This window comes from Manis javanica, chromosome 2, assembly GCF_040802235.1.
Source record: "Manis javanica isolate MJ-LG chromosome 2, MJ_LKY, whole genome shotgun sequence".
Classification (NCBI taxonomy): Eukaryota; Metazoa; Chordata; class Mammalia; order Pholidota; family Manidae; genus Manis; species Manis javanica.
This window is the reverse complement of record NC_133157.1, coordinates 12,870,790-12,882,941: the sequence shown is the minus strand read 5'-3', so window position 1 is coordinate 12,882,941 and position 12,152 is coordinate 12,870,790. Positions and strand designations below refer to the sequence as shown.

Here is a 12,152-nt window from a genome sequence, read left to right as displayed (position 1 = left end):
TGACTCAGCTGCTGGCAGGGGACGTTGGCGGGTTGGATCCTGTGGTCTCTTGCAGCCACTGGGGGCTGACTGTTCCCCTTGACAGCTGGGGAAACTGACGCCCACAGAGCCAAGGGCACTTGCCCAAGTTTACGTAAGGGTGTTAATGAGAGATCTGGGTCTGGAATCTAGACCCGTGTTGGTTTTGTTTGTTGCTTTTCCTAGGATTAGCAGAGGTGGGGAAACTGAGGTAGCTGAGCTTCCTGTTGGGTGTTTTTGGGGAGGAGAATATGGGTTGAACTCCTGTGTAACTTGAAGCAAACGCGCCCACATCCCAGACTACATATGTGTTTTGCTTAGAAATGACATGCCTGTGGACTATTTTTAAAAGAAAAGCAAGGGCTGCAATATTTCCCCTGCACCTTCCTCTTGAGCCTACTTGGTTAAATGTCAGGAAAGGGAGAGTATTTCCTGGTCAGGAACATTCAAAGCTTTCTGGGAGCTGAAGTTTTGTTTTCTGTTAAGTAGGTTTTTGGGCAACCAGTTCCTGGCCCTCCCCGCACCCCACTGCTCCCCAGGGAAGGAGGGTTGTTTGACAGTTGGGGAGGAGGGGTTTGTGAATGAGCAAGCAAGATGCTTTCACGTGGAGTGGCAGGATGGTTATTGCATGGAGTGGCGGGTGGTTATTTTTAGCCATCTTGATCCAGTAGAGGCATTTCAGCATTTGTTCAATATTTAATTATCCATCTGAAATTGGGCCACGTGGCCTTGAGTTTGGAAGCAGCACTCTGTGCTGTGATTTCCTCCGACTGCATAAATAAGGAAGTGAAGGGAATCTCAATAGCCCTCCAAATAATAATAATGAAAAAAAAGAGTAGATTCAATACTCAGAAAAGACAGGCTTGGCTGTGCAGTCTAGACAGACCTGCCTGTATGTTAGCAGACAAGATGAGCTTGCCAAGGACACCCTTCATGCCCTTGGAAATGCAGCCATGCTTGGTCTGTGACTCCCAAACTGCACAGCTGCCTGGGTTTGGGGGTGGGTTTTCCCCCTTCGCCAGTTTCCTGTGTTGACTTTGACAGCTGCCAGGTACCTGGGAGGTGGTTTGGGGATTTTGCTTTTGCAAGTCTTGTTAGCTTTTATTTCCCTCCTCTCTTCTCCTTGACAGACAGGAGAGTGCCGTTGGCATCTGGGTTGTGTTACTTCTTTTTCTTTGGCCCTTGGAGGTGATGTGTTGACATGGCTGTGAAATGAAAAAGGCAGAGTGCAGGGAGGACAGGAAGGAAGACCTGGGGAAGATCTAAGCCCCTGGCAGCTGAGGGAGCAGAGGGGAGGAAAGGATGGGACAGGGCAGCCAGAGATGGGCTTCTTGGTGTCCCTCTTAGAATGGGAGTTTGTAGAGCTTGTATTTGGAGATTAGAAACCAATCTATTGGCAATCTGGGAGAGTCTTAGGAAAAAGTGGTTTTCTATCCATTTTTACCTCTATTCTAGGGACTAAATTTGGCTCAGGAGTGTGGCCAGAACTGTACCCTACATGCTGTGTGACCTCAGACAAGTCACTAACTGTCTCTGGGCCCAGGAGCACTTTGAACAAGTAGATGTGACACAGCATAGGATCCCACTTAGGCTGGGTGAATTGTCATTATCTGTTCATCCAAAGTCTGAGGGTTAATCGCAGCTCTGTTAGGGCTGATCTAGAAATAAAATGTGAAGCCTGTAGGGATCGGAACCATCCAGATGGTTCCTTGGCATCTCCTACCCCCAGTGGTTGCTACAAGTGTCACTTGTACTTGTTTAGAGCAGCAGAGCTTTAGGGAGCCACCTACTGTTTGCAAGCCTTGTGCCGAGGGCTGCCATGGAGGATATAGCCAGCCCCCAACCCTCGGGGAGCTGAGCCTAGGGAAAGGTAGCCTTGTAATCAGATTAGCAGATGGTGCGACTAGGAGGTTAGGCAGGGCCTTGAATGGTGAGCCAAGAGGTTGGAACTCCCCCTGGCAGGCCACAGGGAATCAAAGGAAGGATTTTGAACATGCTGGTAATTCTAACAGTGCCTTCCACTTTTCGGGCACTTGCTCAGTGCCAGGTGCCCTTCTAAGTTCTTCTCGTTGTCACTTCATTAAATTCTCATTCTCCAGATACTCCTATCAGCTCCATTCTGCAGATGAGAAAACAGGCTCAGGCGTAGTAAGTGACTTGCTCAGCATCGTCCAGGCACTGAACGGCAGCATCCAGGATGCTCAGCTCTCACTGTACTGCCCAGAGCTGTCTTCAGGAAATGATTTTCAGGGCCTGCAAGCTAGACTGGTGTACAGGGAGAAGGTGGCAGGGAGAGTGGGTATCAGCGATCATAGGTGACTTGGCCGTCCAGAAGCAAGAAGCAAGTGGGGGTGGGGGGAGACCAGACCAGTTCTGGGGAGTGAGGAGGTATCTCAGAGGACTCAGAGATGATGCAGGGTTTGGATATCTTGCTTCCTGGGGAACCCCAACGGAGGCCAGCAGGTGTGGGGTCTGGGGAGGCAGAGGGCAGGTTGAGAGAAGCTGGCAAGTTTGGATGAGACGATGCAGGCTAAGGACCGGTGCTGGGTAGACTGCCGCATCTTCTCCCTGCCCAGCGGCAAAATGAGAAAAGTAAGGGCAGTGTGGTAGGGCTCCCATGCCACCCATTTCAGTGTAATCCATTTCAGCTGGTCTCTTTTATTCTGAGATAATGGGTTTTGGACTCTTTTTTTGGTGAGACCATCCCTTTTATGAAATGCAAGATGGCGATAATCATTTTAACATTGTATTTGGCAAGGTGAGAAGTCAGCGGTCCTGTGTTGCCCGCCCCCATATCATGCTTCCCCATAGTTTTATTTGTGAAAATTGAAACTGGTACCTGAAATTTCAAAGTGATGGTAGCCTGGCACTCAGGAGAGAGAGGTCCAGGTCTTGCTCTTCCAGTGAGAAGGGGTGGATAAGGCCTTTGGAAAGTCCTAGGCAAGTGGGGAAGGCTTGGCTGGGGGTGGGGGGCCAGCAGAACTGTGGGCATGGCTCAGGCCTGTTCTGGCTCTTGGTGCTCCAGGAGCTGGGGTGGCATCGGACTGGGCAGAGGGGCCTTAGGGAGCAGCTTCCAGAGAATGGTGGGAGAGGCGTTGGCGGCAGTGGGAGGTTCAGTAGTGAGGATAGAGTGGGGGTGGCATGCAGCACTGGGCAGGGTAGGGAGACCTTGGTGGGGATGGAGGGCCAAGAGAGACTGTGGTTTCCCGTGAACCCTGTGCAGTCACAGTTCCACCTGGTATCTAGGAACCTATTCACAGTTGCATGTTTAACAGCTAGTGGGTTGGGGGCCCGAGTGTCCCCTGCCATCAGCAGCATCTCTGAGTTCTCCCAGGATGGCACCTTGACATTCAGAGGATCCAGGCTGTGGCCCTCCTGTCTCACTCCCACAGACAGCACTGGGGCTTGGCTTGGGCAGCCCTTTATGGGGACATTATGGAAGCCTCATGGGTTACTGACGGTCCCCAGGAGTGTCCAGCAGCTATGGGCCAAACTTCTCCATCTCCTCTTTTTAAAAAAATATTTTGTTTATGTTGGTGTTTCCCCATCTCTTTCTTCAACACTCAGGACTATAAAAGCAATAAATGTCCATTACAAAAGAGAAGAAAACTTAAAAAATCACCTTCAATCTCAGTACTCAGAGGTACACTCTGAGGGCATTTAGGGATTTTCCCAGGGTTTTTTTCTTTGTTGAATTTTTTGAAAATTCTAACATATTTGCAAGAAACTGAAGTTTTGAAAGAAAATAAAATTGTAGACACCCCTGCACTCACCTCTCAGATTTAACAAACGTTCATCCTGCTGTACTTGCTTCTCTTTTCTTTCTTTCTTAGAAATAAAATGACTCAGGTACAGCAGGGGTTGGGAAAGTACAGCCCACAGGCCAGTTCCAGCCCACCACCTGTTCTGCTTTGACCTGTGAGCTTAGAATAGCTCTTACATTTTTCAGTGGTTGAGACAAAAATCAAAGAGGAATAATGTTTTATAATGTGCAAATTATGTGAAATTCACATTTCTGTGTCCATAAGTAATGTTTTAGTGGAACATAGCCATGCTTATTCGTCTACATATTGTCTGTGGCTGCTTTTTCACACTACATTGGCAGAGTTGCATAGTTGAAGCAAGCCCTAAAATATGTCTGGTGCTTTATGGGAAAAGTTTGGTGACCCTCAAGTATAGCTATAGACTCCTATACTCTCCCCAGGGATGAAGAGCCTTCTGAAGGCAGTGTGTGTCCTGCCTTCAGGTGTTTTTATGCTTTTCCTATATATACAAATGCTTCAAAATGTGCAGTATTGCACTGCGTGTTTCAAATATGGATATACAGAAACCGCACATAGCAAACACAGATCTACAGCCTGGGACCTCCTTGCTTTCCTGAATTCCAGCAGCACAGAATAAATGCCAGCTCTCGAATTGGCCTTGCAGCAGCAGAACAAAATGACAGGAGAAAACTCAGGAATAAAGATGGAGAAGGTGGCGCTGCGACTGAAGTTCCTAGAAATCTCAGAAAGCAAAGGAGGTAAAAGAAACTCAGGGATAAGAGGGACCTCAGGCTAGTTAAATAATCTTTGGAGTGGCCAGAAACTCTATAATTTTCTGGAAGGCTGGGATTTCTTTGAAAGTGAGATGCATGCCAGGATAGGGAATGGGAAACAGGGACTGGCAAAGTCAGTTGTTAAGGGGCAAGAAGAAGAGCTGGTGACAGTGTCTGCAGATGCTGAAAAGTTGGTAAGCCATACTGGTGGCCAAGCGGGCCACGGAGCCAAACCTTGCACTGTTCTTTGGGAGAGGCCCTGCACAGGATTCTGGGACATAACCGGCTCTTCCTCCCACCTCTTGAGTGCCAGCAGCCTGACCCTTTCACATCCCCTCTGAGGAGCAGCTGTGTCCCTCACCAAGTGCTACAACCTCAAGGATTCTCAGGGCAGGGATGGGTGCCCTCCATGGTCATCTCCATGCCTGTATCCCAGCAGACCCACCCCTGACAACAGGAGGCAACCTCCACTGAGTTCAAACCACTGGACTTAAAGACCACTTGAACTCTGATCCCAATTCTACTTGCGAGTTCCACAGTCTCATGACTCTGTTTAACCCGCACCCCAAATCATGGAAACAGAGTGCTACCAAGCGAGGCATCCATATCTCTTTCTGTCTTGTAGCCAGGGCTGGGATGGGACCTGGAAATGTCGGGAGAGGCTGAGGGCAGGGAGGACACTCAGCTCCTGGCTGGCATGGGACCCATCCTCTCACTTACCTGTGCGTGGAGGCTCTTTTCCTATTGTGGGCAACCCTCAGATTCAGAGATCAGCAGACATGAATCCTAGCTGTGGGTCATGGGCCTTTCAGTTGATGTTTCTGAATCTCAGTTTCTTCCAGTTAACGTTGGAGCTGATGTTTCTCACTTTAGGAGTCAGTTTGAGGATAAAAATACACATATGGCACAGTCACTGTCTCTCACAGATCTGTTTCCCCACATTTCCAGGTGGTCCATTTTTATTGCATAAAGATACCTAGTTGTTCTAGTCCCATTTATTGAAATGGGACCGTCAATTTGCCTCTGCACTTTTACAAAAATCAATTGACATGTATGTGTGGAATTATTTCTGCACTCTGTTCTGATTCCGTTGATCTATATTTCTGTCCTTATGCTAATACCATGCTGCTTGATTATTTTAGCTATATTTCCAGGCTCTATGTCTTGAAACCAAATAATATGTCTTCCAACCTGTTTCTTCTTTCTCCAGATTGTTTGGATAGTCTAGGTCCTTTGCTTTGCCATCTAAATTTAAAATTGAGCTCGTCACTGTCTTCAAAAAGCCTGCTAGGATTTTGATTGGGATTGCATTGAATCTTTCGATCAGTTTGGGGAGAAGAGCTATCTTAACAATACTGACGCTTCCTGAATCCTCAAACATGGTGTATTTCTCCATTTAGTTGGATTTTCTTTAATGTCTCTTAACAGTATTTTTTCAGTTATTAGTCTTATACTTGTGTTGAATTCGTTCCTATCTTCATAAATTATTATGAACATCGGAGATTTTACCCTATTTGCAAGCTAACAGTCTAGCCTGGCAGAGTTTCATGGATGTTGGCAGAAGACACGAGACTCCTGGCTCAGAGACAAAGGACTCTGACTCATGGCATAGCAGGTAGCATGATCTTTATGCTTGCATTGATTCCTTCCCCCACCCCACCCCAAGTTCCTAGGGCAGTCACAGATGGTATATTCTAGAACCTAAAATGATTCCCTCTGTTTGTCCAAATTAAAACTTCACGTCCCTTTATAGGATCTGATATACAATCTATGGGTCAACTATTCCTCAGGCTACACATCAAACAAAACTGAAATTTAGTTTTAGTATTAAATCATTAAATTAGAAACATGGAGATCACTTAAGGTTATATTTTTGACAATCAAGTTTCAAATACAGAAAGGTAGAGTTTTAAATTATATGTAAAAATCAATACATACACACTTAAAACTTTATGCCCATTTTATTTGTTCGAAAAAATAAGCCTGTTATGTTGCCACATTATTCAAATTTAATGTCATTTTTAAGCAAAAGTGCAGGACACTAAGTCCTGTGGTAGAATTTCAGGGAGAAGAAATAGTTGATCTTTTCTGAATGAAATGAAAAATAGGATGAATTTCATAATACATATGAATATGTGGGTTTCGATAATCGTGGTTCCTCTGGAGTGCTATCATTGGAACTTACATACCCTAGAGAAGTATTATTGATATAATTAGTATTTATTCTAAGGATAAATACACAGGGTGCTGAGTGAATATTAAAAGATGAAATGTTCTTTATGTACAGATGTGAAAACACCTCCAAGCTATATTATGAAACAACCAACAAAGATACCATATATTTTTTGGAGTTTGGAGTATATGTGGTTATCACATATTTCATTTGATAATAAGTACATTATAGAGGAAGAAAGAAGTTTACATTATACATGGTGATGAGTGTTATATTTCCAAAAGGAAGCTCATCTCCTTTTTCCAGGCAGCTGTAGATTTGGAAAAGGAGAGAGCAGAGTGTGCAGTCCTAAACTGGCCAGTGATCTGATATTGCTATTCCTCTAGCTTTAACATTAATGTAATTAGAATAAGTTACATTTTTATCAGTGGGTGTCAATACACCTATTGCAACTGTAACAAAGTACCATGAATTTAGTGTGTTAAAACAACACAGATTTACTACCTGGCAATTCTGGGTGTCAGAAGTCTGAACTCAGTTTCCCTAGCCTGGAATCAGGGTGTTGGCTGGACTGTGTTCCTAGGGAACAATATTTCCTTGTCTTTTCCAGCTTCTAGAAGTCTCCTACATTCTTTGGATCCTGGCCCCACCCCACTACCAAGTCTGCTTCCACGCCTCGTCTCCAGCTCTGCCTTATCTGACCCTCTTATAAGGAATCTTGTGATTACTTATGTTGGGACCACTCAGGTAATCCAAAATAATCTCCCATCTCAGTATCCTTAACTCCATCACATCTTTGAAGTCCCTTTGGCCATGTAAGGGTAACATTCACAGGTGGTGGGGCTCAGGATGTGGGCTGCTTGGGGAAAATCATTCTGCCTACCAGAGGTGGGTAAAGGTTCAGCAGTCTAAAGAACACCTCTTCTTCCTCTCCGGAAGATAGATGACCAAAAGCTGAACTGGAAAAAGAGTTGATTTTTACCAGCTACCAACTCATCAGTGCAATATTTTGGCAGACTCACTCTTCATTTGGCGGACTATTAAAAGCAGATAATAACAGTTGGATGTGCTTCATTAACACACACACACATATACACAGAGGCATCAGTGGGACTGCTGTGTCTGGAAAGTTCTAACAATCTGAAGAGGCAATGGCCTGTTGCCATGGTGATTTAACTTTGCTTCTTCCTGCCGTTCACCTGGCGATTCCCGAGGTGGGGGTGGGGGAGGGCAGTGGGGGGTGCTAGTCCATTGTGCTCTAGGTTAGGAGTTATGTCCCCTCACCTATGAGATAGTTTCTAAGTCCATTTTTTAGACTTTTCCTGATCCATTTTCTCTGTCTGGTCATTTATGCTGCTGTTGATTTTGATGTCATTTGGTTTTTCTGATTTTATTTTTTCTCTTGCTTCTTTTCCTCTTTCCTCTTCAGATGTACTCAGGGGTACAATTTGTACCAAAACATTGTAACACCTATTTATATTTAATTTTACTACTAGTTTTTGAAAGTCCGAATTATTCTTCAGCCAGTAAGTCATCTGTTCCCACCCATAGCCTGCTCCGTTCTCCAAAGAGACCCTCTGATGAGTTTTTGCGTATTGTTTATGATATTTTTCAGTGTGAGTGCACATGCATACAAATGGAAAGTAAAACATCATATTAGTTGAAACACATAGACAGCAAATGTATTTCACCCTAAAGTGTCCATGGTAGGAAAGCCTTTGCAGAGATTTTATATTTCTGTGCCTCTCATCTCTAGATCACTGGCCACCCTCTCAACTCAGGTAACACTGAGTACCAATACATTTATTTCCACTGTTAGTTTCTCGGGGTGGTAAATCTCAATTGTTTACATGCAAGAATGATTCCATGTATTTCAGATAGGCTCTTCATTAACTTTTTATTCTGAAATTCTTACAGATGTATAGGCAGTTGCAAAAACAGTACAGAGAGGTTTCAGTGCACCTGCCACCCAATTTCCCCTGGTAGTTAGCGCTTCTGTAACTCTAATACAACATCGTCCAGTATCCAGGTCTTCCAGCCAGAGAGTCACCGGGAACGCACCTGTAGTTGAACAAATTGGATTTATTATTTATTATATGGCAGCGAGGAAGAACACACACCACTGGGAACCATGGGGCATCTCAGAGTGTGGTAGGAGGAACCCCCTATAGGAGTTGGGCTTTGATCGGGTGACTTTGGGGGGAAATCTAAGAAAGTGGGGTTCACTCTAGATTGGCTGCTGTCAGAAATCAAGGGCAATCCTATGACGGGGTATGTTAAATTTTATCTCTAGGGAGAGGAGGCAAACATGAAGATAAAGCTGGGATTGGGAGATAAGCAGCAGCCACTCATTTTAGCCGAAGTGGCGGGGGAGTTTGGTGTTTCGTGGATGGCATGGAGTCCTGGCTTTTGTCGGTTGCTTAGACAAAATTATGGAGCAGACTTGTTACATTTCACCTTATCATGGTAACCTTGTCTGAGGCTGGTACCCAGGAGGTTGTTTATGTCCAAAAGGAGAGTAACGTGGTCCAGCTGTGACCGCCGGGCCATCTTCCGGATGCCAGGGGCTGCTTTCGTCTCTCTTTTTTCGCCTTTTCTGCTAATTGGTACAATGCGTATGTATAATTCTGTGCCATTTTATCACACATGTAGATTCATGAAACCACCGCCTAATCAAGATACGAGGCTCTTCTGCCATCACAAAGATCTCCCCGGTGCTGCCCTTTATAGTTACACCACCTGCCTGCCTCCCACCGTACGGAACCCCTGCCAAACCGCTAATCTGTTTTCTATCTTTATAACTTTATTACTTTGAGAATGCCATATAATTGGAATCATACACTATGTGACCTTTTGATATTGGTTTTTTCCCCCTCAGTGTAATGCCCTTGAGAGCCACTCAAGTCATTGTGTACATCAGTAGTACATTCCTTTTTCATTGCTGAGGATGTATATTAGTTTCCTACTGCAGCCATAACATTAAAACTTCCCAGTTTATGAAATACATCAGACAGAAAAAGACAAATACCATATGATTTCATTTATATGTGGAATCTAAAAAACAAAACAAATGGACAAACACAATAGCAATAGACTCAGAAACACAGAGTACAGACTGGTGGTTGTCAGAGGAGAGGTGTAGAAGGATGGGCGAAACAGCTGATCGGCAAAAGAGGTACAAACTCCCCATTGTAAAATACATTGGTCACAGGGATGAAAATACAGCATAGGGAATATAGTTGACAATGTAGTCTTTATAGGGTGCCAGATATAACTACACGTATTGTGGTGTGCATTTAGTGACATATATAATTGTCAAATCACTGTTGTACATCTGAAACCAATATAATACTGTTTATCAACTATATTTCCAGAAAACTCAGTGGGGCAAAAAGTGAAAAAATAAAATGTAGCTGTTTAAACAGCCCAGATCTGTCATCTTACAGTTTTGCAGGTCAGAAGTCTGACATGGGTTTAAAAGGACTAAAATCAAGGTATTAGCAAGTTGCATTCTTTCTGAAGGCTCCAGGGGAAACCCCATTTCATTGCCCATTCCTTGTGGGCAGAATTCAGTTCCATGTGGTTGTGGGACTGAGTCCCTATTTTCTTGATAGCTGTCAACTGGGGGATGTTTCCCAGTTTCTTTCTAGATAGAGGTCACCCACATTTCTTGGCTTGGGAGCCCTCTTCCCATCTCTCATGCTTAGAATCTCTCCTGCCTCTTCATTCGTTGTCAGATCTCTCTGACCCATCTTCTGCTTTCCTCTTCCACATTTAAGATCATTTTCACCTGGACAATCCAGGGTAAACTCCTATCTCAAAGTCCTGAACCTTTACCACATCTGCCAAGTCCTTTTGCCATGCAAAGGAAAATAATTTAGGTTCTGACAATTAGGGTGCAGACTTTTTGTCCAGGGCTGTCATTCTGTCTCACACTTTACAGATGGATTCCAGTTGGTTTAACCATTCACTTATTGAATGTTTTGGTTAGTTCCCATTTTTGGCCCTTACAAATAAAGCTGAACATTCTTGTTAAAAAAAGAAAAGTGTATTAAATTGCACTTTCCTTTGGCAGCTGACTTTTTTGCCTCAGCCTCCTATTTCTCAGTTTTAATCATGTTAGTGTCATAGAACTGGGGCCTGCACACTTCCCTTGCTTTCCATGTGAACAGTGCCCTTGGAGTTGTACCCTCTTCCTTGCGGGTAATATTCCACCAAATGACTGCCCCAGGGTACAGTCATCCATTGCCCTGTTGGTGGACATTTAGGTTGCTTCCAACATTTTGCTACCGTGCACAGTGCTGCAGTAGATATCTTTGTGCAGATCTCCATGTGTAAGAATGAAGCATTTTTTTAGACTGTGCATGTAGGAGAGGAGTTTCTGGTCCTAGAGTCTGTGTGTGTCAGTTTCAATAAGTCTAATTGTCTAATTGTTCTCCAAACCCTTTTTGCTACGCCAGCAGTGATGAAAGAGTTCCCTACATCCCTATCAATGTTTGGGGCCACCGTTCTTTTCAATTTTTGCTTAACTGAAAGGTGTGAGATGATATCTGGTGGTTTTAATTGGCGTTTTCCTAATCACTGTTGAGGTCTAGCACACACATACACCCCTGCCTAGCACCCCACTTTCTAGGCTTGTGCCGACTTCTTTTCTCCTGACATTGGTATTAGAGGTTGCTGCTTCTACTTGTTCTTAAACATTAATGTCTGGGCAGTGCAAGCCGACAACTGGAATTTGGTGTCTTGTCTGAAATTACAGGATGTTCCTTAGGCCTCCGTGTTTCCATGGGAACAAGTAACAGTCATCCTTCATGATTAGGTGGTATCCATGGCAACTAAACCAGCAGCATTTGAATGAAACCAATTTTATTTTATTTATTTTTTGCAAATACATGAAGATTAAGATGCATCTCTCTGGCTATGGCTTCTAAGAATAGTTAGATGGCCTGGCCTTCCTGGTAAAATGGAAACTCTTTTGACCTCCTAGTGGAAAGGGGATCCAGGATCAGCTGGTCCTATGGCCTAGTTTTGCAGCTTGGGAGCCTGGGAGGTCATGTGGAGGTCACACAGAGTCTGAGCTAAGGGAAGACTCCTAGACCAGTGCTCCAGGATCTAAGCATGTCCTTCATGCTACATGAGGTTAGCAGATGCGCTTAACCTCTCTGGGATTCTGCTTGCGCCAGCTGCTTGCTTAGAACTCTTGAGGCCTGAGACCCAAGACTCCCAGTGTTGCTTCCACAAATTAGAAAAAAACTGCTGCTAAATCAAAGGCCAAGGCAGCTGTATTTTTGTCAAGGACTTGGGCTAAATCCCTAAAGGCAGAGTTAGCATGCAGGGGGTCAACTGTCAGTCTTCTTTGCCTGTGGGAAATAATGAGGGGCCGTGTTTGTTTGGTTTTGGTGGTGGGGGACAGAGCCAGTCACT

At 44.5% G+C, this 12,152-nt stretch overlaps 1 protein-coding gene across 10 annotated transcripts in view; it reads left to right on the top strand.

Annotated features, from left to right (window-relative positions):
- Positions 1 to 12,152, top strand: part of DAB2IP (DAB2 interacting protein) — a 189,767-nt gene that overhangs the window by 69,494 nt on the left and 108,121 nt on the right. The window contains exon 2 of one of the 10 annotated variants that reach the window (XM_073225213.1): positions 7,339 to 7,475. The exons of 8 other annotated variants lie outside the window; for them this stretch is intronic. In XM_073225213.1, the coding sequence (XP_073081314.1) occupies positions 7,339 to 7,475 (137 nt within the window). Of the gene's footprint in view, positions 1 to 7,338; positions 7,476 to 12,152 lie in introns of those variants that run through there. One more of the 10 variants, XM_037022223.2, reaches the window with a different exon arrangement.